General features: G+C 43.9%; 5 gene segments (V, D, J or C); 3 read left to right on the forward strand and 2 right to left on the reverse strand.

Annotated features, from left to right (window-relative positions):
• Positions 1-1,010: 1,010 nt before the first annotated feature.
• LOC136966534 (Ig kappa chain V region K-25-like) lies at positions 1,011-1,540 on the forward strand. The segment is given in 2 exon segments: positions 1,011-1,059; positions 1,212-1,540. Coding segments are annotated over 2 exon segments (378 nt in total).
• A 4,992-nt stretch (positions 1,541-6,532) lies between these two features.
• On the reverse strand, positions 6,533-8,527 carry LOC136966199 (Ig kappa-b4 chain C region-like). The segment is given in 2 exon segments: positions 6,533-7,123; positions 8,151-8,527. A coding segment is annotated over 1 exon segment (246 nt).
• Positions 8,528-12,325: 3,798 nt separating this feature from the next.
• Positions 12,326-12,864, forward strand: LOC136966535 (immunoglobulin kappa variable 4-1-like). The segment is given in 2 exon segments: positions 12,326-12,374; positions 12,527-12,864. Coding segments are annotated over 2 exon segments (387 nt in total).
• Positions 12,865-15,570: 2,706 nt separating this feature from the next.
• On the reverse strand, positions 15,571-17,308 carry LOC136966234 (Ig kappa-b4 chain C region-like). The segment is given in 2 exon segments: positions 15,571-16,131; positions 17,153-17,308. A coding segment is annotated over 1 exon segment (246 nt).
• Positions 17,309-24,202: 6,894 nt separating this feature from the next.
• Positions 24,203-24,733, forward strand: LOC136966537 (Ig kappa chain V region K29-213-like). The segment is given in 2 exon segments: positions 24,203-24,251; positions 24,381-24,733. Coding segments are annotated over 2 exon segments (402 nt in total).
• Positions 24,734-26,342: the final 1,609 nt, after the last annotated feature.

Consider the following 26,342-nt stretch of genomic DNA (forward strand, 5'->3'; position numbering starts at 1 on the left):
CAGGGTCTTCGTTCCTTGGTGCCACACTTCACCTGTCACCCATCTGTCCTCAGGTATTACTCTCTCCCTCTGACCTGCTGTGTCTCTGCTTTTGTAGGCAGAGAGGCTGTTGAGGGAATGAGGTGCAGCTTTACTATTCCTGAGCTGAGGAGAGGGAAACTTGAGGGGTGCTGAACTTGGAGAGCTTGGGTGCTGGGTGGAGGTGGTGTGTCTGGTGCTGAAGGCACCAAGGGAGCTCAGTCTCAGTGGGGTTGCTGCACATGTCAACATCTTAACTCATCATGTACTATAAGTCTCTACTGTCTCCTCACTGGATCAAGCTGGAAGCCTTGTGTCATTTAAATAGAACTAAGTAAAGTCTGAAACATGATCTATGACCTTTTTGATACAGGGATATAAGCCTAACTGAAACATCTCACTATCATTGTATCAATATAATTAACAAGCTACAGGATACTCAAAAAATACTTACTTGAAGTTCTTATGGAGTACTGACACAGATTTTGTAATTCACTTTGTATAGTATATTATTTGTAAAGTCTGCCAGTTTTCTTTAAATCCTCTTTACTTACAGGAATTGTTCTGTGCTCAGCTGTTCTCTATCCTGCTCATTTATAACATGTAACAGGAAGCTTTGCTAGAGTCCCCTTGTCACTGTCAAGAGTGGAATCTGAAAATCATTTATACTTCTAGATTCATTTGTGGAGTGTGGTTTAATGAGTGTTTGAGTTTGTGGTATAATGATTAGTTTGTGTTTGTAGTATAATCAGTGTTTGAACCCTATATATAATTCCAAGAATCTGTGTGTGTGTGCCACCAATTTTATCACGGGCACTATGCACCGGTCTCTTCAACTACAGTTTCTCTGTGGGTCCGTGCAGAGAGGACACTTTGCATGTACTTTGTATATGCAGCACATGCTTCAGTGGTCTGGGAGTGTTTATAGTCCTGTGAGTTTAACACCTCATGACTGAGAGCTGTCCTTCATGACAACAGAACCCACAACAACCATGACTCTGATCACCATCTTCATCTGGACTCTAGCTGTCTACATACAGGGTAAGAGACTTCTGTCATGTAGGAGATAAAGAATTTTATCAATTTCAGTATTACCTCTAATGTGAACTGTTTTTTGCAATGTGTATGCTTTGTATTATCAATATATAACCTTAATATTTATTTTTCCTTTCATGTTCTCTTTTCACACCCAGAGTCCAGAGGACAGATCACTGTGACTCAGACTCCTGCAGTGAAAGCTGTTCTCCCAGGACAGACCGTCTCTCTGCAGTGTAAAACCAGCAGTGATGTGTATCAAGCAGGAACCTCTATTCCCCGTCTAGCCTGGTACCTCCAGAGACCTGGAGAAGCTCCTAAACTCCTCATTTACGACGCTAAAACACTTCAATCTGGGACTTCATCTAGATTCAGTGGTACAGGATCACATAGGGACTTCACTCTGACCATCAGTGGAGTCCAGGCTGAAGATGCAGGAGATTACTATTGTCAGAGTTACCACAGTGGTAACGTGTTCACACAGTGATACAGAGCCGTACAAATACCTCCCTCAGTCAGACTGCACAGTGACTGCACTGCTACAGCTGGGACCTACTGCAGGTGCTGAGAGGGAAGAGACAGTGAACTGGAACACTGGTCAGTAGAGGAGGTCTCATGAAACATCAAATCACATACTGTACACATCGCTCTGTCTCTCCCTGAAAACAAAGATGATGATGTCGATAATTGTAATGATAATGGTGATAGTCATCATAATCAACATGATATTAATGTACATTCCGTGATTGTCAGGGGTTTCATCACATCACAGTTGATCTTTACTGACCTGTGATCTCCAAGGGTTTTTCTAAATGTAGTATCCAGCTGAGAGTGGTAAACATTCACGAATGTACTAAATGCACACTTTCTCAATTCAGAGTAATAAGTGGAAACTATTTGCCTTGTCTGTATAAGACACAGCTCCAAACCCAGACTTCAAAACAAACTCCCTACAGTCCATCAAAGTGAAGAATGATCCTAATCCTTATCAGCAGATGACTAGTCCGACAGGATGCACTGCAGGGAGTCTAGTCACTATTATTCACTCACGGTAGCATCAGACCGTTAGTCCAGAGGACAGATCACTGTGACTCAGACTCCTGCAGTGAAAGCTGTTCTCCCAGGACAGACCGTCTCTCTGCAGTGTAAAACCAGTAGTGATGTAGTTGGTGCAGGAGGCTCTATTCCCCGTCTAGCCTGGTACCTCCAGAGACCTGGAGAAGCTCCTAAACTCCTCATTTACGACGCTAAAACACTTCAATCTGGGACTTCATCTAGATTCAGTGGTACAGGATCACATAGGGACTTCACTCTGACCATCAGTGGAGTCCAGGCTGAAGATGCAGGAGATTACTACTGTCAGAGTTTACACTAATCAAATCAAATTTATTTGTATAGCCCTTTTTACACGCAAGCATGTCACAGAGGGCTTCACATATGCCCATAGAACTGCCCCTCAACCAACCTAAACCCTCAAGGAAGACAAGGAAAAACTCCCAAAAAACTCTCAACAGGAGAAAAAAAATGGAAGAAACCTTGGGAGGAGCAATTCAGAGAGGGATCCCCTCCTCCAGAGACGGTTGGTGAGAGAGAGGAGCAGAACACAGACTAAACATAGTCATACAGTGTCGATGGGTTTTTAAAACACCAATATCCATTGTTCAACTTTATAGATGTAGGACAGGACCGGGAGACTCGCAACCAGGTCCAGTGTTGGCTGACCGACGACCAGGCAGGTGCTGACAACTCAAAACCCCCACACCACAAGGGATGTGTGTGGGGGGGGGGACAGAGAGAGGAGAGCAGGGATTAGAGAATGCCAGGAGCAGCTAACAGTTACAGTCATAATAGAATGAGATCCCCACTGGTCAAGTGTGGACTGGTGCAGCAATTTAACAGAGCAAAAAAGGGGAATTTGATGCAACCCCACACACCAAGACAGCGACAGCCCCCCTCATTTGGAACATGAAATCTGTTCCAGGGGAAGGGAACTCTAAAATAAGTTATACTTATAGAATAAGGATGGAAGCAACCCGTCCCCCGTTGCCTCCAACTAGTAACATACTTACCTTTAACAGTCGTAGAATTGACTAAACAATAACGTTTTTAACCTAATTTTAAATGTCGAAACAGTATCAGACTCCTTAATTGAGACGGGTAATTTGTTCCAGAGAAGAGGTGCTCTATATGAGAACGCCCTACCTCCAGATCTTTTTTTCTTAATTTTGGGAACCACCAGATAGCCGGCATCTTGAGATCTAAGTGTCCTTGCGGGGCAATAGGGTGCAAGGAGACCGGAGAGGTACAGTGGTGCCAATCCAAGCAGAGATTTGTAGGTTAGTAGTAGAACTTTGAAGTCAGCTCTGGCTTGGATAGGGAGCCATTGTAGAGAGACAAGAGTAGATGTTATGTGATCAAACTTTCTTGATCTGGTCAATAGTCTAGCAGCAGCATTTTGCACCCGCTGTAAAATTTTTAGGTGGGTAATTGGGAGGCCAGAGAACAACACATTGCAATAGTCCAATCGGGACGTAACAAATGCATGTATTAGTTTTTCGGCATCATCCTTTGAGAGAAATTTTCGTATTTTGGCAATATTACGTAGATGGATAACAGAGGGCCTAGAACTGAACCCTGTGGTACTCCGTATTTTAAAGTGGAGCTCCTGGATGAGCAGCCATCATAGTGGACATATTGTGATTTATCAGATAGATACGATCTAAACCACTGAAGTGACGTACCAGAAATCCCAACATAGTTCTCCATACGTTCCAAGAGAATCTCATGATCCACCGTGTCAAAAGCTGCACTAAGGTCTAGAAGAACCAGGACAGAGATAGAACCCGCGTCAAAGGCTAACATTGACTCATCATCATTGACTACCTTGACTAATGCAGTTTCAGTGCTGTGGTGGAGACGAAATCCAGACTGGAGAGGTTCATAAAGCTGATTTGAGGAGAGGTGCTCAGTGAGCTGTTGTGCCACAGCCTTCTCTAAAATTTTGGAGAGAAATGGCAAATGACTCTACTCTAACAGTGTGTACATGTTCACACAGTGATACAGAGCCGTACAAAAAACTCCCTCGATCAGACTGCACAGTGACTGCACTGCTACAGCTGAGACCTACTGCAGGTGCTGAGAGGGAAGAGAAAGTGACATGGAACACTGACTGGCCTTTGTCACACTGAGCTGAATATATCAGTGGTGTTCATTGTAATATTTGTGTAAATAACCAGGCAGGAGACGGGAGTACGGTTTGTGTCGTTTAGTCAAACCCCAAAACCCCGTGAACACTACTTCTTCTTCCTCAATAATAATCTGATGCTTGTTTATCTCAGAGTGTGCAGGTGACATCCTGATGACCCAGAGTTCTGCAGCGGTGTCAGTCTAGCCTGGAGATCCTGCCACTCTCAGCTGCAAAGCCAGCAGTAACATCAATGATGACCTAGCCTGGTACCATCACAAACCTGGACAAGCTCCCAAATCAGCTTTAATGAGGCCTTTATATCAGGCAGGTATCATTATATCAACGTCCAGGCTGAAGATGCGAGAAATTACTACTGTAGCTTTCCCGTTCACACAGTGAAATACATCCATACAAAAACCTCCCCAACCCTTGAGGAATCACTACTGTCTCCTCACTGTCTCATGTCTCAAGCCTCAAGTCATTTAAATAGAACTAAGTCATGTAGCGGACCGTACATTGTACAGGATGAGGGAGAGGTGAACAGAGCAATGCAGACTCCAAATTGCAAAAAATAAATAGCTTTATTAAGGTACAAGAGATAGTGCTGTCCGTATAAAAGTCCTGACCCCTAACCATCCAGCCCAACTAGACACACCTTATTAAAATAAACCCTAACACCAACCCCAACTATCACAGTCCAGAGTTAATATGACTCTTCACTTCTGTGGTTTCCCTACCAACAATGAGGGCAGGGGAAATGTGGTGACCACTGAACTGGGGGAAGAGGGAGGTCGAGAAGTGAGGCGTGAGTTAGGAGCAGTGTTCCGATTAAAGCATCAAATACCCTTTTGTCTGCTAAACTGCTGCACTAAATGAATATGTTTTGGCTACCCGCAATGTTTGGGGCTATCTCGTTGTTATGATCAGTGACCTATGATGCACTTTTGTAAAGCTCTCTCTTGGAAGTCGCTTTGGATAAAAGCGTCTGCTAAATGCATAAATGTAAATGTAATGTAAATGTATTAGGTGTTGTAACATAACACTGCTGTACTATATTACTGCTTAGCAACAGTATAGTAACTAATATAAACAGATGTAGTTAACAGATATTACATTCATATGTCAACTCACCCAATCTCATGTCACAGCAGTCCTGAAAACATTTAGGCTCATAACGTTTAGATATGAAATGACTTATACAAGAACAAAACATTATCTTTTTATATCTTTTTTGAAACATGTCTCCACTGACTCTCTCATTCAGACTTAGTGTTCATCAGAGACTGTTATACATTCATCAGGCTGGTCGACATCCCTGATACTGAATAATTACTGGACAGTAATTTAAGAAGTGTAACCTGTTTTAACAATACCACAATCATCCTAGTCAGCCTTCCTAATTATCATCATCATCTTCATCCCCATCACGATCAACTACCTTTCTACCTCTGTCATCTGTCTCACTGAAACCTAATATCTGACATCACCATACATTTCTCTTCTGTCATCAAGTTTTCTACATCAGATCACAGTTCCTGTCAGAACTCTGACAGGAACTCAGACAGACTTGAGAGGAAGTCACCACTTCCATTCCTGTGTTACATTCATCTCAGACAGGAGTTAGATGACTCACAAGCCCCCCCTCCTCTCCCCCCATATTAATGAAACCAGCCCCCCTCACACCTGGCCCAGTCTAGGGTATTTTAGACTCAACTGTTCAACTGTACATTGGAGCTGTGGGAGTGAAACTGAGATTTGCATAGTCAGGGTGGCTGGTTCTGCTACTCCCAGAAAAGAGCAGCACTCTCACCAGATGCTCACCTGGCCCCAGGGGATTAAGAAAGATTATCACTTAATTATAAGATTATAAGGGTCCTACAGATTATGGACCCTTTGTATCACAGCAGAATTAATTAATGTCTTTAAAAAATTTAATCAAACGTTATTCAGACTGAATCAGATTTGGTTGAGTCTGTCCATACTGTGTGAACACCACAATCTCATGTTATCATGGTGGTAAAATGTAAGCTCTCCTGTAAAGCTATATGTTTTGTCATGATGACAGGTAAATATTAGTGATAATATATTGGATGGATATATCTACATTCAGTTACAGTTTTAGTTTCAGTGAAACAGTAATGGTTGATAATCTATCATTCTTTTTTATTACTGTCATTATTTGACAACAATAGTGTGTTGTAATGAGATATTTTCAATGTACAATCCTATTTTTGGATTACTGCAATCAATATTTGTATGAATAAAGTCATGAAAAAATTCAGCAGTTTCAAGTTCAACAAGAAATCTTTATTGTCCAATAAAATAACAACATTCCAGCATCAAAGCAAAGCCAACTAACAGAGTGAATAGTGACCAAAAGCAGAACACGTCAACTTTAGCACTGATAACACCTCAGTCTACAAACAGCAGCGACAAGTGGACTCTAACAAAGCTCCCTGTTAGTCTGCATGTGAGCCATCAGGAGGACAGAGAATGGCTGAGCACAGAACAGAGTCCCAGGAGAGGAAGCAGCCCCTCTCCACAGGGCTGTGTGAGCCTGGGGCTACTCAGAACACTGCTCTCTCTTCAGGGTGTGAGTGACCGTAGGCTGGGAGCTCTGGTGGGCCTCACAGGTCACCTCCAGCACCTTGGCCCACTCCTGGGCAGTGAGAGTCAGGGTGCTGCTCCAGCTGTACTGGCCGTCCTTCTCCAGGAGCCCCCTGCTGGCCTCCTGGCCCTTCTTGCTGCTCCCGTCCACCTTCCAGCTGAGTGTCCAGTCTGAGGGGAAGCCCTTGTTGGCCAGACACATCAGCGTGGCCGTACTCTTACTGGACAGTTCCTCACTGGAGGGGGGCAGCACCGTCAGGGTGGGGGCACGGTTGCCTGGAGACAAACACAATACGTCAGATTCCACAACTACACAGCAGTTTAAGAGATTGTCTTTGATGGCAGAGATGGACTTCTGCTATTTCAACCAACGACTCGAACCTTAGGATCAGTTTGAAAACATCAATAAGTTTTCATAGTGTCATCAAACCGATTAATGCAATTTAATACATGAACATGAGTTAGTATATTGATATATTAGGAAACAAATGAAGGTGTTCTTTCAGGAAATTACAATGTCATTTCAGGTATAGGATATAATAAATTGAGCCTGGCAAAATGTCTAAATCTACAGTGTATTTCATGAATTGACAAAATAGATATTAACATAAGTATAGATATCAAAATGAAAGGGCTTACATAACCAACAACCACATGTCAAATCGTGTTAAATGATGAGAAAATCCACCCATGAACAAACGGCTCTAACATAAAGCAAGAACACAAGAAACTTTGTGATCAAGCTATTTTAAAGGATTCAATAGAAAGTAGATCAATGAAGAAGAAAAAAAAGTATGATCTCTAAGGTTGGAATGGTCTAACCATACTGGTTTCAATAAAATAAAATACTAAATAGAAGTGAACACTGAAAAAAAAAAAATCTCTCGACATTTCTATAAAAAAGCAGACACTCAAAAAGTTACATCCATTTAAGTCAAGTTTTTCACTTACTTCCAACATCCAGTCTGGTACCGCCACCAAATGTGTACCACAGTGATACAATCCCTATCACTGCCCGTACAAAAACCTCCCTCCTTTGCTGCTGAATTCACAGCTTCATTAGACTTTAGTTAAGTTGTTTAAAAAGCAAGAATACTTCCTGAGTGATCCCTTTTAATAGCTACTTTAGTGAATAATGAAAAAACCTTTGAGTTTAACATTTATTTTCCATGAAAAATTCTGAAACGCAATGATTCAGAATTTTCATAATTGTTGAAAAAAAAAATATTCGGAGAAGTGCCAGTTGATGTAAAGATCTATTAACACAAACAAAGAGAATATTCAATCGTTTTCAGATACTTACTTCCAACATCCAGTCTGGTGCCTCCACCAAAAGTCCACCACAGTGATTGACTCTGGTTAAGTCGCCGTACAAAAACCTCTGTGTGTTGTGATGCTGCAGCTTTACCAGAGCACACAGCTGCTGTCTGCTTTAACCTGGACTCACAAAACACTGCACTGTACTACAGCATACTACACTATCCTGCACTACACTCTCTTCAACAGCAGCTGAGGTTCTGTCTCCAACATCATGTGAGTTGGGTCCTTCTTGTAATCCTATTCCATGTTTCAGGACCTACTCTGGTGAACCTCTCATGTGTCGTCCTCATCAGAGTCCATGACAACAGAAGAGCCAGTCTCCAGCCTTTGATACAGTGTTAGTATTCCTCCATATTGTCCACAGGCTAGAGAGCAGCTGGGACAGTGATCAATGTTGTATATTCCTTTATTCTACATGCTGATCCCAGACTTAACAGTAGAGGTGAAGTCACAGAGGACAGACTCCACTAGCAGAGAATCCCAGCAGCGATAGTTGACACAAGTGTTCACTGACTGATTTGAGGAACTTAGTCCAAGCATGAGTGAACAGGCTGCTGATAGCATACATCACCACATGAGGAAGATGAACTCTGCTTATAGTCTTGTCAGAATGACAGAAATGTCAACAATATTTTAGGCAGAAGGTTATTGACATCCTGAATGTGAGGATGCTGTTCCTCGACTACTAGTACTCCGAAGGCTATGGGTGCTGAAAACAATTCACCGCCAGAAGAGTAGGTGGCGCTGCAATGCGATGCTAGCTAGGTTATGGAAAAGTCGGAGCAAATTTACAAATGAGCCGTTTCATCAATAAATAAGCACATTTTCAGCAACTACACTGCCCATTTCTCGTCACATTTTAATTCAGATGCTGATTTACATGTACTGTTTAGCTGAAATATGAATTGTAAAAACTTGCAATGGCGGTCAAAGGATTCTGTTCGTCTTGTTGGTCACGGCAACCCCGCCCCCGCCCCTGACGCAAGCGGTTCTTAATACGGACCAATCACAGCCAAGGGGTATCCGTAAAATGACGGACGGACGGACGGATAGTCAGGAAAATCAGGAGGTGCACGTTGATGAAGAAAGTGTTTTGTCCGTCTCTTCATAAACGGAGTGACTAAGTTCAGTTGAGTTCTGGATTTTAATAAGTATTATCAATCTGCAGATTGGGAGAGAAAACCAGACCTCTGACAATAAATGACAACACAACACCAGGCTTAGGTCTCAATCATGTCTCTCTCAGCTCTGAAAGCCGGAGGACCATCTTTTATTGGGCACAGGAATGTAAACATAGATAGTGACAGTCAGTCAGTAATGACGTTACAACAGTCTCAGAGGAAGATATTCACAGCTCCCAACACATGACCACTCAGACTAGAGAGATCATAATTGGCGCTCACCTTGTAGTCATAGGACGTTTACCCAGTACCCAGTATCCCTGACACATAGACACAATCTACTCTTATTAATAGCAAGTATGAGAACATACTAACTAGTATCCAATGACTAGTTATATTGATTAGTGAATAATGTAAGCACACCGGAAATCGCAATTTCTTCCACAACGTAGAGCTCTCCGAGGGGCTCTCCGAGGGCGTTCCACATCGGAGAGGGCGTTCCCTGTGTCCGAGTAGTATAACTCGGCCTTAAGTCGCTTTGGATAAGAGCGTCTGCTAAATGACTAAATGTAAATGTGGAATATAGGAGGCGGCAGGAGGAGGAGCACGCACCCCTTCACATCAATGGATCCGAAGTGGAAAAGGTCAGCTGCTTCAGGTTCCTCGGGGTGAACATCAGCAATTATCTCACCTGGTCTGCTCACACGGACAAGGTGGTCAAAGCAGCCCAGAAACGCCTCTTCTTCTTGAGGAGACTGAAGAAGTTTGGCATGGACTCAGTCATCCTCACTAACTTTTACAGATTCACTATAGAGAGCATACTGACTGGTTGCATCACAGTGTGGTATGGGAGCTGCACAGACAGGGGCCGCAAGGTCCTACGTAGTGTGGTCCGGTCTGCTGAGTTCATCATCGGCAGGAAGCTCCCAGCCCTACAGGACACCTACCACATACGATGCCTCACGAAAGCTGCCAGGATTCTAAGAGACTGTTACCACCCATCCTTCAGTGTTTTTACCCCGTTGCCTTCTGGCAGGCGATACCGCAGCATTTGGTCTCGCACACGCAGACTGGACAACAGTTTCTTTCCAAGGGCCATCAGGCTTCTGAATGGACATTGATATGGACATTGATACACTTCTCACTAGTCACTTTACATACTGTCACTTTCAGCTACTGGTTGCACTATCAGCAATATTGCACTAATTGTGCTTCACGTGTCTTAGGTTAGTATAGGTTTATAAGGTTAGTATAGGTTATTATGTGTATTAGAGGTTTAGTATACTGTATTGAATATTGTATATTATTTGTATATTTAACAAACTATGTTTTGTGTAATTACCGTATTTTCAGAAGAAAACATATATAAATCACACTGGACTATAAGTTGCATTTATTTAGAAATGTATTTCACAAAATCCAAGACCAAGAACAGACATTTAATCTGGAAAGGCAAGTTATTCAACTACACAATAGCACACAGAACAACAGTATGAATAGGTGTCTGTTATGTTAACGTAACACATTAACAGTTATTCAGCTACAGCCAGCGAGTCCAACAAAGTACCGGTAAGCTAGTTCACCAAGCTCCCGATCTCATTCCACATCACTGAATCCATTGAATGCGGCTGTAGACGGTAATGTGTATTCGTTGGTTCATGTCAGTCAGTATGAATTAACATTTAAAAACATAAATATATATAAATTATATATATTTTGATATATAAGTCGCACCTGACTATAAGTCGCAGGACCAGCCAAACTATGAAAAACAGTGTGACTTATAGTCCGGAAAATACGGTATATGTTATGTTATGCCAGGTTGCTTTGCGTTGTCTTGTCCTAAGAATTACAGTGCCCAGTCTGACCTTGTGTTGTTCTGTGCATCTGACAATAAAAGACTTGAACTTGAACTTGAATGTCTGACTGTCTTTCAACTTCTCAACACATTTAGGAATGATCCACTTACAATACATTAGACATGAATCACAAAGCACTCTTTGTATTCTTATTCAAAGATATTAATTTGTACAAATGTTTTCATGGTTACATATAGACATACTTAACACTATTGAGGAGAAGGACATAATTATGTTCAGATCTCCAGGGAACATGCCCAGTAACTGAAATAGATACTGGACTTATTTGCATACTGAATGTATGAGTTTCAGTAGTCTGGGAGTGTTTATATGTGAGTTCAACGCATATAAACACTGAAGGATGTGTGCTCAGACCCCTGCTCTTCACCCTGCTGACACATGACTGCATGCTGAGGTACAGCACCAAACACCTCATCAAGTTTGAAGATGACACAACTGTAGTGGGACTCATCAGCAACAACTACGAGACAAACTATAGGAAGGAGGCGAGCCTACTGGCCAAGTGATGTAAGAATAACAACCTCTCTCTTTATGTGGAAAAAACGAAGGAGATGGTCATAAACTTCAGTAGAGGTCCCACCAAGCACCCACCACTGATCATCAACTGCGCTGCTGTCGAAAGGGTCCTGTTGAGCCTCCTGCCATCTGGGAGAATGTACCGGAGCCTCCAGGCCAGCTCCACCTGACCGCTGAACAGATTCACACATCAGGTTGTGAGGATGCTGAATGATTTGATAAATATCCAAATGGCCCTTGGCAGAAAAAAGGTTTCAATAGTGGAATCTGAAAAATACTTGTTCTACATTCATTTGTGGAGTGTGGTATAAGGAGTTTTTGAGACATTGATTGAATGATTTAAAGGAGAACAGCTTTCACTGCAGGAGTCTGAGTTACAGTGTTATGGACCCACTCATACACTGAAGTACCCATACTGACCACTAGAGAGAGACATACTGTGATTTTTGAGACATCAAGCCTCAGTTCACACATCTCTTCAACTACAGTTTCTCCGTGGGTCCAAAAACGTTTGTCTGTACAGAGAGGACACTTTGCATAGGCAGCACATGCTTCAGTGGTCTGGGAGTGTTTATAGTCCTGTGAGTTTAACACCTCATGACTGAGAGCTGTCCTTCATGACAACAGAACCCACAACAACCATGACTCTGATCACCATCTTCATCTGGACTCTAGCTGTCTACATACAGGGTAAGAGACTTCTGTCATGTAGGAGATAAAGAATTTTATCAATTTCAGTATTACCTCTAATGTGAACTGTTTTTTGCAATGTGTATGCTTTGTATTATCAATATATAACCTTAATATTTATTTTTCCTTTCATCTTCTCTTTTCACACCCAGAGTCCAGAGGACAGATCACTGTGACTCAGACTCCTGCAGTGAAAGCTGTTCTCCCAGGACAGACCGTCTCTCTGCAGTGTAAAACCAGCAGTGATGTGTATCAAGCAGGAACCTCTAATCCCTTTCTAGCCTGGTACCTCCAGAGACCTGGAGAAGCTCCTAAACTCCTCATTTACTACGCTACAAGACTTCAGTCTGGGACTCCATCTAGATTCAGTGGTACAGGATCACATAGTGACTTCACTCTGACCATCAGTGGAGTCCAGGCTGAAGATGCAGCAGATTACTACTGTCAGAGTTTCCACTACCCTAACAGTGTGTACATGTTCACACAGTGATACAGAGCCGTACAAAAACCTCCCTCGATCAGACTGCACAGGGACTGCACTGCTACAGCTGAGACCTACTGCAGGTGCTGAGAGGGAAGAGAAAGTGACATGGAACACTGACTGGCCTTTGTCACACTGAGCTGAATATATCAGTGGTGTTCATTGTAATATTTGTGTAAATAACCAGGCAGGAGACGGGAGTACGGTTTGTGTCGTTTAGTCAAACCACAAAACCCCGTGAACACTACTTCTTCTTCCTCAATAATAATCTGATGCTTGTTCATCTCAGAGTGTGCAGGTGACATCCTGATGACCCAGAGTTCTGCAGCGGTGTCAGTCTAGCCTGGAGATCCTGCCACTCTCAGCTGCAAAGCCAGCAGTAACATCAATGATGACCTAGCCTGGTACCATCACAAACCTGGACAAGCTCCCAAATCAGCTTTAATGAGGCCTTTATATCAGGCAGGTATCATTATATCAACGTCCAGGCTGAAGATGCAATAAATTACTACTGTCAGCAGATTACTACTGTAGCTTTCGCGTTCACACAGTGAAATACATCCATACAAAAACCTCCCCAACCCTTGAGGAATCACTACTGTCTCCTCACTGTCTCATGTCTCAAGCCTCAAGTCATTTAAATAGAACTAAGTCATGTAGCGAACCGTACATTGTACAGGATGAGGGAGAGGTGAACAGAGCAATGCAGACTCCAAATTGCAAAAAATGAATAGCTTTATTAAGGTACAAGAGATAGTGCTGTCCATATAAAAGTCCTGACACCTAACCATCCAGCCCAACTAAACACACCTTATTAAAATAGACCCTAACACCAACCCCAACTATCATAGTCCAGAGTTAATATGACTCCTCACTTCTGTGGTTTCCCTACCAACAATGAGGGCAGGGGAAATGTGGTGACCACTGAACTGGGGGGAAGAGGGAGGTCGAGAAGTGAGGCGTGAGTTAGGAGCAGTGTTCCGATTAAAGCATCAAATACCCTTTTGTCTGCTAAACTGCTGCACTAAATGAATATGTTTTGGCTACCCACAATGTTTGGGGCTATCTCGTTGTTATGATCAGTGACCTATGATGCACTTTTGTAAAGCTCTCTCTTGGAAGTCGCTTTGGATAAAAGCGTCTGCTAAATGCATAAATGTAAATGTAATGTAAATGTATTAGGTGTTGTAACACAACACTGCTGTGCTACATTACTGCTTAGCAACAGTATAGTAACTAATATAAACAGATGTAGTTAACAGATATTACATTCATATGTCAACTCACCCAGTCTCATGTCACAGCAGTCCTGAAAACGTTTAGGCTCATAATGTTTAGATATGAAATGACTTATAGAAGAACAAAACATTATCTTTATATATCTTTTTTAAAACATGTCTCCACTGACTCTCTCATTCAGACTTAGTGTTCATCAGAGACTGTTATACATTCATCAGGCTGGTCGACATCCCTGATACTGAATAATTACTGGACAGTAATTTAACCCTTGTGTTATCTTCGGGTCATTCTGTCCCATCAGTCATTGTGACCCACCGTCGTATTGCGACAAATTTACCGCATACAAAAACAAAGTGAAGCATTTTCTTTTAACCGTTGGGCTGTCTCAGCCCCCCCACATTGCGAAGGTTAAAAGAAAATTATTTTTATTTGTTTTTGTATTGGGTACAATTGGGTAAACACAACGATGGTTCGTTATGAACCTTTGGGTCATGTGACCCGAAGGCAGCACAAGGTTTAAGAAGTGTAACCTGTTTTAAAAATACCACAATCATCCTAGTCAGCCTTCCTAATTATCATCTTCATCCCCATCACGATCAACTACCTTTTTACCTCTGTCATCTGTGTCACTGAAACCTAATATCTGACATCACCATACACTTCACTTCTGTCATCACGTTTTATACATCAGATCACAGTTCCTGTCAGAACTCTGACAGGAAGACTTGAGAGGAAGTCACCACTTCCATTCCTGTGTTACATTCATCTCAAACAGGAGTTAGATGACTCACAAGCCCCCCCTCCTCTCCCCCCATATTAATAAAACCAGCCCCCCTCACACCTGGCCCAGGCCGGGGTATTTTAGACTCAACTGTTCAACTGTACATTGGAGCTGTGGGAGTGAAACTGAGATTTGCATAGTCAGGGTGGCTGGTTCTGCTACTCCCAGAAAAGAGCAGCACTCTCACCAGATGCTCACATGGCCCCAGGGGATTAAGAAAGATTATCACTTAATTATAAGATTATAAGGGTCCTACAGATTAAGGACCCTTTGTATCACAGCAGAAGGAATTAATGTCTTTAATAAATGAAATCAAACGTTATTCAGACTGAATCTGATTTGGTTGAGTCTGTCCATACTGTGTGAACACCACAATCTCATGTTATCATGGTGGTAAAATGTAAGCTCTCCTGTAAAGCTATATGTTTTGTCATGATGACAGGTAAAATATAAGTGATAATATATTGGATGGATATATCTACATTCAGTTACAGTTGTAGTTTCAGTGAAACAGTAATGGTTGATAATCTATCATTCTTTTTTATTACTTTCGTTATCTGACAACAATAGTTTGTTGTAAAGAGATCTTTTCAATGTACAATCCTATTTTTGGATTACTGCAATCAATATTCGTGTGAATTAAGTCAAAATTCAGCAGTTTCAAGTTCAACAAGAAATCTTTATTGTCAAATAAAATAACAACATTCCAGCATCAAAGCAAAGCCAACTAACAGAGTGAATAGTGACCAAAAGCAGAACACGTCAACTTTAACACTGATAACACCTCAGTCTACAAACAGCAGCGACAAGTGGACTCTAACAAAGCTCCCTGTTAGTCTGCATGTGAGCCATCAGGAGGACAGAGAATGGCTGAGCACAGAACAGAGTCCCAGGAGAGGAAGCAGCCCCTCTCCACAGGGCTGTGTGAGCCTGGGGCTACTCAGAACACTGCTCTCTCTTCAGGGTGTGAGTGACCGTAGGCTGGGAGCTCTGGTGGGCCTCACAGGTCACCTCCAGCACCTTGGCCCACTCCTGGGCAGTGAGAGTCAGGGTGCTGCTCCAGCTGTACTGGCCGTCCTTCTCCAGGAGCCCCCTGCTGGCCTCCTGGCCCTTCTTGCTGCTCCCGTCCACCTTCCAGCTGAGTGTCCAGTCTGAGGGGAAGCCCTTGTTGGCCAGACACATCAGCGTGGCCGTACTCTTACTGGACAGTTCCTCACTGGAGGGGGGCAGCACCGTCAGGGTGGGGGCACGGTTGCCTGGAGACAAACACAATACGTCAGATTCCACAACTACACAGCAGTTTAAGAGATTGTCTTTGATGGCAGAGATGGACTTCTGCTATTTCAACCAACGACTCGAACCTTAGGATCAGTTTGAAAACATCAATACGTTTTCATAGTGTATCAAATCGATTAATGCAATTTAATACATGAACATGAGTTAGTATATTGATATATTAGGAAACAAATGAAGGTGTTCTTTCAGGAAATTACAATGTCATTTCAGGTATAGGATATAATAAATTGAGCCTGGCAAAATTTCTAAATCTACAGTGTATTTCATGAATTGACAAAATAGATATTAACATAAGTATAGATATCAAAATGAAAGGGCTTACATAACCAAAAACCACGTCAAATCGTGTTAAATGATGAGAAAATCCACCCATGAACAAACGGCTTTAACATAAAGCAAGAACACAAGAAACTTTGTGATCAAGCTGTCTTAAAGGATTCAATAGAAAGTAGATCAATGAAGAAAAAAAAAAGTATGATCTCTAAGGTTGGAATGGTCTAACCATACTGGTTTCAATAAAATAAAATACTAAATAGAAGTGAACACTGAAAAAAAAAAATTCTCGACATTTCTATAAAAAAGCAGACACTCAAAAAGTTACATCCATTTAAGTCAAGTTTTTCACTTACTTCCAACATCCAGTCTGGTACCGCCACCAAATGTGTACCACAGTGATACAATCCCTATCACTGCCCGTACAAAAACCTCCCTCCTATTGCTGCTGAATTCACAGCTTCTTTAGACTTTAGTTAAGTTGTTTAAAAAGCAAGAATACTTCCTGAGTGATCCCTTTTAATAGCTACTTTAGTGAATAATGAAAAAACCTTTGAGTTTCACATTTATTTTCTATAAAAAATTCTGAAACGCAATGATTCTGAATTTTCATAATTGTTGAAAAAGAAATATTCGGAGAAGTGCCAGTTGATGTAAAGATCTATTAACACAAACAAAGAGAATATTCAATCGTTTTCAGATACTTACTTCCAACATCCAGTCTGGTGCCTCCACCAAAAGTCCACCACAGTGATTGACTCTGGTTAAGTCGCCGTACAAAAACCTCTGTGTGTTGTGATGCTGCAGCTCTACCAGAGCACACAGCTGCTGTCTGCTACAACCTGGACTCACAAAACACTGCACTGTAGTACAGCATACTACACAATCCTGCACTACACTCTACACCGGCTACACTCTCTTCAACAGCAGCCGAGGTTCTGTCTCCAACATCATGTGAGTTGGGTCCTTCTTGTATTCCTATTTCATTTTTCAGGACCTACTCTGGTGAACCTCTCATGTGTCGTTCTCATCAGAGTCCATGACAACAGAAGAGCCAGTCTCCAGCCTTTGATCCACTGTTAGTATTCCTCCATATTGTCCACAGGCTAGAGAGCAGCTGGGACAGTGATCCATGTAGTATATTCCTTTATTCTACATGCTGATCCCAGACTTAACAGTAGAGGTGAAGTCACAGAGGACAGACTCCACTAGCAGAGAATCCCAGCAGCTGTAGTTGACACAAGTGTTCACTGACTCATTTGAGGAACTTAGTCCAAGCATGAGTGAACAGGCTGCTGATAGCATACATCACCACATGAGGAAGATGAACTCTGCTGATGGTCTTGTCAGAATGACCAAGAAATATTCATGTACACAGGTTATTAGGTACAGTTTCCATACAATACTTCCTTTAGGGTACAGCACTAGACATCAAGTTTCTACATAGAATGCTACAGTGTCCTTCTATCCTTGAAAGGGTGTACCATGTTTGGCAATCACACTGGGACCCGTATGTGTAGCGCAACCAGATCACAGGAGATGGACAAAGGAAGTCAGGTTTGCACGGCTGTGCATTAATACATAACTAAAAAAGTAAAAGGTTCAAGTGGTTTTTATTGGCATTTCAAATTCCATGTCCATGACAACAGAAGAGCCAGTGTCCAGCATTAGATCCATTGTTAGTATTCCTCCATATTTTCCACAGGCTAGAGAGCAGCTGGGACAGTGATCCATGTAGTATATTCCTTTATTCTTACAAAGCACTCTTTGTATTCTTATTCAAAGATATGAATTTGTGCAAATGTTTTCATGGTTGTATTTAATATCCATATAGACATACTTAACACCATTAAGGAGAAGGATATAATGATGTTCAGATCTCATCCCCAGTAACTGAAATAGATACTGGACTTATTTGCATACTGAATGTATGAGCTTCAGTAGTCTGGGAGTGTTTATATGTGAGTACAACACTTGGTGACTCACTCTTCATATCATCAGAACCCACAACAAACATGACTTTGATTATCAGCATTGTGTGTGTCACGCCCCTGGCTGTGACGCTGTTTTCTGTTTCTCTTTGTGTGTGTGTGTGTGTGTGTGTGTGGGCGCGGAGTCTCCCGGGACAGACAACCATCCTCACCTGTGGCAGATCAGCAATCACCGATCTATGTAAAACCTGCTCACCATCCAGACTCTGCCAGATTGTTAACTCCGCTACAACATTAAATACTTACCTTTTTTGAACCTTCGCCTCACAAGTCCGTTTTAAAGGTCCGAACATTGCTGTACCGCAACAGAACAATATGGCCAAATGGACCAAACGGAGCGACACGCGCTTCGGACGGCGCTGTTCTCACAAGGAACCCGAGTGGGCCAGCATGAACAGGTTTTACGGGAGTTGATAGAAAAGCTCAATGGGCTCGCCGCTGACGTTACTCAGCTTGGCAGCCAAATGATCCACCTCACCGCTCAGGTGTCCACGCTGGCTGCACCACCATCGCCTTCCAGGGATCAACCTGAGGTCCCTGCACGGTCTTCGGACCAGCCCCTCACCGCAGGCGCTCGAGAGCCTCACATCCCGACTCCAGAGCGCTATGCGGGTGATCCTGGAGCCTGTGGCTGGTTTCTCCTCCAGTGCTCCTTTGTGTTTGATCAGCAACCCAACACCTATCATGCAGATAAGTCCCGTATTGCCTTTTTGTTAAGTTTACTCACTGGCAGAGCAGCTCAATGGGCTACAGCAGTTTGGGAGAGTAACTCTCCTGTGTGTGACTCCTATGCTGTTTTCACTTTGGAAATGAGGAAGGTATTTGATCACCCTCTTAAGGGCAAAGAAGCAGCTAAAAGGCTACTGACACTCACTCAAGGCTCGTCTCCCATCTGCCGGAGAGGAACCTATGCAGTTTGGTCAGACTCGTCTTACACTTGCCGAACGCCAACGTTGGCAAAGGTCCGGGCTGTGTCTTTACTGTGAACAAGCCGGACATTACACCAACACGTGCCCCATGCTGCCAAAAGAGATCCTGGTGAGCCACACTTTCTCTCTCCAGTCTTCACCCCCCCAAAGGCTCCAACTCCAGTGCACCGTTCTATGGTCACGTGAGTCCATTCCTCTTCTCGCATTAGTCGATTCAGGAGCAGATGACAACTTTATTGACTCCAGCATCGTCTCTCGGGCTAACGTCCCTGTGGAGCCCTTAGGTCGCCCTCATGATTTTAATGCTCTGAATGGAGAGAGATTAGCCAGAATCACTCACCTCACTGTTCCGCTGACTCTGGTGGTGTCTGGAAACCACAGGGAGGTCACCAAGTTCTTGGTCATTTCTTCACCACATGCCCCGGTGGTTTTGGGGCTTCCCTGGTTAAAGAGACACAACCCACACATTGACTGGACAGACAACAAGATTGTCAGCTGGAGCGAGTTCTGCCACTCCAGCTGTCTTCGGTCGGCCGTGATCTCTAGCAAACAAGCAGACACCCCGCCACCTAGTCCTCCTGATCTATCTGCTGTGCCCCCTGAATACCATGGTCTCGTGAGGTGTTCAACAAGCAGCGAACGCTGTCCCTGCCTCCTCACCGCCCTTATGATTGCGCCATTGAACTGTTTCCTGGTGCCCTGTTGCCTACCAGCCAACTGTACAAGATTTCCCGTCCTGAGAGAGAGGCAATGGAAGGTTACATTAAGGACTCCTTAGCAGCGGGGTTGATTCGTCCTTTCTCCTCACCTGTAGGGGCAGGATTCTTTTTTGTGGATAAGAAAGACAAGACACTGCGGCCCTGCATAGACTATCGAGGGTTAAAAGAGATCACTGTGAAGAACAAATACCCTCTTCCCCTCACTCCGCTTTTGCACCTCTCCCTCAAGCCACCATATTCACAAAACTGGATTTGAGGAACGCGTACCACCTGGTGCGCATCAGACAGGGCAATGAATGGAAGACTGCATTCAATACTCCACTAGGACATTTTGAGTACTTGGTGATGCCTTTTGTCCTTACAAACGCACCTGCTGTGTTCCAAGCCCTCGTAAATGACGTTCTCCGGGACATGCTGAACAAGTTTGTTTTCATTTACTTTGATGACATATTTATTTTTTCCAGGACTCTTCAAGATCACATACGGCATGTGACGTTAGTACTCCAGCGCCTCCTAGAGAACAAGCTTTTTGTCAAAGCCGAGAAGTGTGTTTTTCATACTGCTTGTGTTCACTTTCTGGGTTTTGTAATCGAGCAGGGGCAAGTGAAGGCAGATCCCGACAAGGTAAAAGCTGTGGCAGAATGGCCAAGGCCCGAAACCCGAAAACAGCTTCAGCGTTTCCTTGGGTTCGCCAACTTTTACAGGAGGTTTATCAAAGACTACAGCCGAAAGGCTGCCCCACTGACTCGCCTCACCTCCACCTTCCTTCCCTTTAAGTGGTCCAGAGAGGCTGAAGAGGCTTTTTCCATCCTAAAGGGACTGTTTACTTCTGCACCTGTGCTCTCTCACCCTAACCCTTCCAGGCAGTTTGTCGTCGAGGCCGATGCTTCAGACTCCGGTATGGGAGCAGTCCTGTCCCAGCGTTCACCTGAGGATCAGAAGCTACATCCATGCGCTTTTTTCTCGCGGCGGCTCTCTCCCGCTGAGGTAAACTATGATATAGGCAATCGTGAACATCTAGCAGTGGTACTGGCCTTGCAGGAATGGACACACTGGCTTGAAGGAGCAGAGCATCAGTTCATCGTCTGGACAGACCATAAGAACCTCTCCTACCTCCAATCAGCAAAGAGGTTGAACTCTCGACAGGCTAGATGGGCGCTGTTTCTGGGAAGGTTCCACTTCACCCTAACCTATCGCCCTGGACCCCGAAACGTTAAGCCGGACGCCTTGTCACGCCAATCCATGCCTGATGACCCAGAGTCCCAGCCTGGTTCCATTCAGCCCGCCACTTGGTTGACGTGGACGAGTCAAACGCCCTGTCCAAGAATGCCCCATCACCTTACCTGGTCGGTGCAGTACACTGGGAGATCGAGAGAGGTCCGCGAGGCTCAACTCAACCAACCCGACCTAGGCAGTGGTCCGCCTAATCGTTTGTTTGTCCCAGACTCAGTTCGAGCTCAGGTCCTCCAGTGGGGGCATAGTTCCAAACTTACCTGCCATCCTGGGTCCCACCGGACCCTTGTTTTCCTCAAGCAGAGATTCTGGTGGCCCTCTATGAGCCAAGATACTCGTTCTTTTGTTGCTGCCTGTTCTATCTGTGCCCGTAGCAAGTCCAACCATCAAGCTCCAGCGGGCCTCCTCAACCCTTTGCCTATCCCCAGGAGACCGTGGTCCAATGTTGATGTGGATTTTGTGACCGGGCTCCTGGTATCAGAGGGTAATACAACCATACTAACCGTTGTGGATCGTTTTTCAAAAGCTGTTCATTTCATTCCCATTCCCAAATTACCTACATCCAGCGAAACCGGCAAACTCTTGGTCCTTCATGTGTACAGGCTCCATGGCATTCCCACAGACATTGTGTTAGACAGAGGACCTCAGTTCACCTCTCAAGTTTGCTCAGTCAGCCTCTCATCTGGTTACCACCCCCAATCCAATGGTCAAACAGAGCGACCCAATCAAGACCTGGGATCCGCTCTACGTTGCGTCACGGCCCGCAACCCCTCTACGTGGAGCTCCAGTTGGCCCTGGATTGAGTACGCCCACAACTCTCTGGTTTCCTCTGCCACAGGTATGTCACCATTCATGGTGTCTTTGGGTTTTCAACCTCCCCTTTTCCCTGAACAAGAAGGAGACGTGGCTGTCCCATCAGTCCAGGCGCACTTGAGACGCTGTCGACGAGTGTGGAGAGCTGCTCGTGCCGCCCTCAAGCGCACAGCAGCCCGTAACCAGCAAATGGCAGACAGACATCGCAGGCCGTCCCCAGCTTACCAGCCTGGACAAAGGGTTTGGCTGTCGTCACGTGACCTTCCCCTTCAAGTGGACTCGAAGAAACAGGCACCTAAGTTTGTTGGCCCTTTTGTTGTTGATAGGGTCATAAACCCCTCTGTTTTTCGCCAAAAGTTACCTGCCTCCCTGAAGGTCCACGCATCTTTTCACGTTTCCCTCCTCAAGCCGGTTTCGGCTTGAAGAGCGTCACACCCCTGGCTTGAGGAGCGTCACGCCCCTGGCTGTGACACTGTTTTGTGTTTCTCTTTTACTTTGTGTTCTCCTCCCTCCCTTTCCCTGTGTGTGTGTGCATGGGCGGAGTCTCCCGGGACAGACAACCATCCTCACCTGTGGCAGATCAGCAATCACCGATCTATGTAAAACCTGCTCACCATCCAGACTCTGCCAGATTGTTAACTCCGCTACAACATTAAATACTTACCTTTTCTGAACCTTCGCCTCCCAAGTCCGTTTTAAAGGTCCGAACATTGCTGTAACGTAACAGTGTGGATCCTAACTCTTTTCATTCAGGGTAAGAAGTCAATGACAAATGCATGTCTTTTTCAAGTCAAAACATTTAAAATGTTGTCATGTTCAACATTGTGTTTAACATGCCTCTTGTCTCTTTTGCAGAGTGTAGAGGACAGATCACTGTGACTCAGACTCCTGCAGTGAAAGCTGTTCTCGCAGGACAGACAGTCTCTCTGCCGTGTAAAACCAACAGTAATGTCTTTGGAAACTGTCACAATGGTCAATCATCAGGTCACCAGTGTCTAGCGTGGTACCTCCAGAGACCTGGAGAACAACCCAGACTCCTGATCCACACTGTTAAAACCCTCCAGACTGGGACTCCATCTACATTTACATTTAGTCATTTAGCAGTCATTTATCCAGAGCGACTTACAGTAAGTACAGGGACATTCCCACCGATGCAAGTAGGGTGAAGTGCCTTGCCCAAGGACACAACGTCAGTTGGCGTGACCGGGAATCGAACTGGAAACCTTCGGATTACTATCCCTCACCGCTCAGCCACCATCACTCCCATCTAGATTCAGTGGTGGTGGATCTGGGAGTGACTTCACTCTGACCATCAGTGGAGTCCAGGCTGAAGATGCAGCAGATTACTACTGTCAGAGTTTACACTACCCTAACAGTGTCCATGTGTTCACACAGTGATACAGAGCCGTACAAAAGCCTCCCTCAGTCAGACTGCACAGTGACTGGGAATAGACAGTGACATGGAACACTGACTGGCCTTTGTAACACTGAGTTGAATACATGCTCATAATGTCAACCATCCCACCCTCATGTCAAAGCAGTCTTTAAGACACTTAAGCATGTTGAGTTGCACATACTATCAAATTACATATAAAAAAACTCAAAGTAATCTTAATTGATTGGTTTGAAACCTGTTCTCACTGACTGTGAGGCTGTTATACATTCAACAGGACACAGAGCAGAATATTATCATTGCTGTTATTACTGAACAACTGGTAACTCATACTGAATATGACACTGGAGAATAAAAGAGGTCAACTGTGACGTGACATACAAATTATTGTAAGTTAAAAAGAAATCACAATCGTAATCAGCCCTCATAATTGTCACAGTACCAACACTGACCACTAGAGAGTGACAGAGACTGTCATTATTGCGACACAGCGTCAAGCCTCAGTTCACACATCTCTTCAACTACAGTTTCTCTGTGGGTCCAAGAAAGTCTGTCTGTACAGAGAGGACACTTTGCATAGGCAGCACATGCTTCAGTGGTCTGGGAGTGTTTATAGTCCTGTGAGTTTAACACCTCCTGACTGAGAGCTGTCCTTCATGACAACAGAACCCACAACAACCATGACTCTGATCACCATCTTCATCTGGACTCTAGCTGTCTACATACAGGGTAAGAGAGATCTATGAAACACAATTTATTCAAACAGCTCAAACGACGGATGATTAAATGATGTCCTCCTGTTAATTGAGTTAAAATAGATGCTTTTGTATGGTAATAACATTCTCTTTTCACCCATAGAGTCCAGAGGACAGATCACTGTGACTCAGACTCCTGCAGTGAAAGCTGTTCTCCCAGAACAGACAGTCTCTCTGCAGTGTAAAACCAGCAGTGATGTGTATGGACATTGTTACAATGGTCAATCATGGGGTCACCAGTGTCTAGCGTGGTTCCTCCAGAAACCTGGAGAACAACCCAGACTCCTGATCCACACTGTTAAAACCCTCCAGACTGGGACTCCATCTAGATTCACTGGTACAGGATCACGTAGTGACTTCACTCTGACCATCAGCGGAGTCCAGGCTGAAGATGCAGGAGATTACTACTGTCAGAGTTTACACTACCCTAACAGTGTTCATGTGTTCACACAGTGATACAGAGCCGTACAAAAACCTCCCTCGATCAGACTGCACAGTGACTGCACTGCTACAGCTGAGACCTACTGCAGGTGCTGAGAGGGAAGAGAAAGTGACATGGAACACTGACTGGCCTTTGTCACACTGAGCTGAATATATCAGTGGTGTTCATTATAATATTTGTGTAAATAACCAGGCAGGAGACTCAGGTGGCTGAGCGGTTAGGGAATTGGGCTAGTAATCCGAAGGTTGCTGGTTTGATTCCTGGCCGTGAAAAATGACGTTGTGTCCTTGGGCAAGACACTTCACCCTACTTGCCTCGGGGGAATGTCCCTGTACTTACTGTAAGTCGCTGTGGATAAGAACGTCTGCTAAATGTAAATGTAGGAGACGGTTTGTGTCGTTTAGTCAAATCACAAAACCCTGTGAACACTACTTCTTCTTCCTCAATAATAATCTGATGCTTGTTCATCTCAGAGTGTGCAGGTGACATCCTGATGACCCAGAGTTCTGCAGCGGTGTCAGTCTCGCCTGGAGATCCTGCCACTCTCAGCTGCAAAGCCAGCAGTAACATCAATGATGACCTAGCCTGGTACCATCACAAACCTGGACAAGCTCCCAAATCAGCTTTAATGAGGCCTTTATATCAGGCAGGTATCATTATATCAACGTCCAGGCTGAAGATGCAAGAAATTACTACTGTCAGCAGATTACTACTGTAGCTTTCCCGTTCACACAGTGAAATACATCCATACAAAAACCTCCCTGTAATGGTGGAAATTCAAGTGGCACTGTGTAGATCTGAGTAGTCAAGAGATGTGGTTTTAATACAATGTATTTAGATTATACAATTACGTAATATTAAACAAAGCTTTGCTGATCAGTCATTACGAAGGAGGTGCAAGCCACAGGTCGTTCGCAAGAGTGATGAAGAACAACCCTAAAACCCTGCCTTATATAAACTTTAGATCAAATGGTTCTTCTGATGGTCAATCCATCAATGTAGCAAACTCTGTGATTGGTCAGCACTGCTCAGTGACAGTTTGACTCCATACCAAGTGTCCCACAGTTCTTTGATGCCCCAGCTCCCTCTCTAAAAAAGGAGATGGTTAATGATACACAAACAGGACACAGGACACAATCTCCTTGGCCAAAAGGTTAGGTCAGCTCGCTCAACTGAGATAACAATCTCCCCCAACCCCCAGACCTAACTAAGACCCTCTGGCTCTTAGTTAGGTATCATAAAACAACACCACAGTAAACCACAACACAGAGCCTCAGTTTCTAACATTCGTCTGTCTATAACAAAGGAACTTACTTTTTACTGCTTAAAGAAACATAGATATTGTAACTATGTCAAAAACTGCCATAACACTCCCCAACCCTTGAGGAATCACTACTGTCTCCTCACTGTCTCATGTCTCAAGCCTCATGTCATTTAAATAGAACTAAGTCATGTAGCGGACCGTACATTGTACAGGATGAGGGAGAGGTGAACAGAGCAATGTAGACTCCAAATTGCAACAAATAAATAGCTTTATTAAAGTACAAAAGATAGTGCTGTCCTTATAAAAGTCCTGACCCCTAACCATCCAGCCCAACTAGACACACCTTATTAAAATAGACC

This window comes from Osmerus mordax, chromosome 22, assembly GCF_038355195.1.
Source record: "Osmerus mordax isolate fOsmMor3 chromosome 22, fOsmMor3.pri, whole genome shotgun sequence".
NCBI classification, from domain to species: Eukaryota; Metazoa; Chordata; class Actinopteri; order Osmeriformes; family Osmeridae; genus Osmerus; species Osmerus mordax.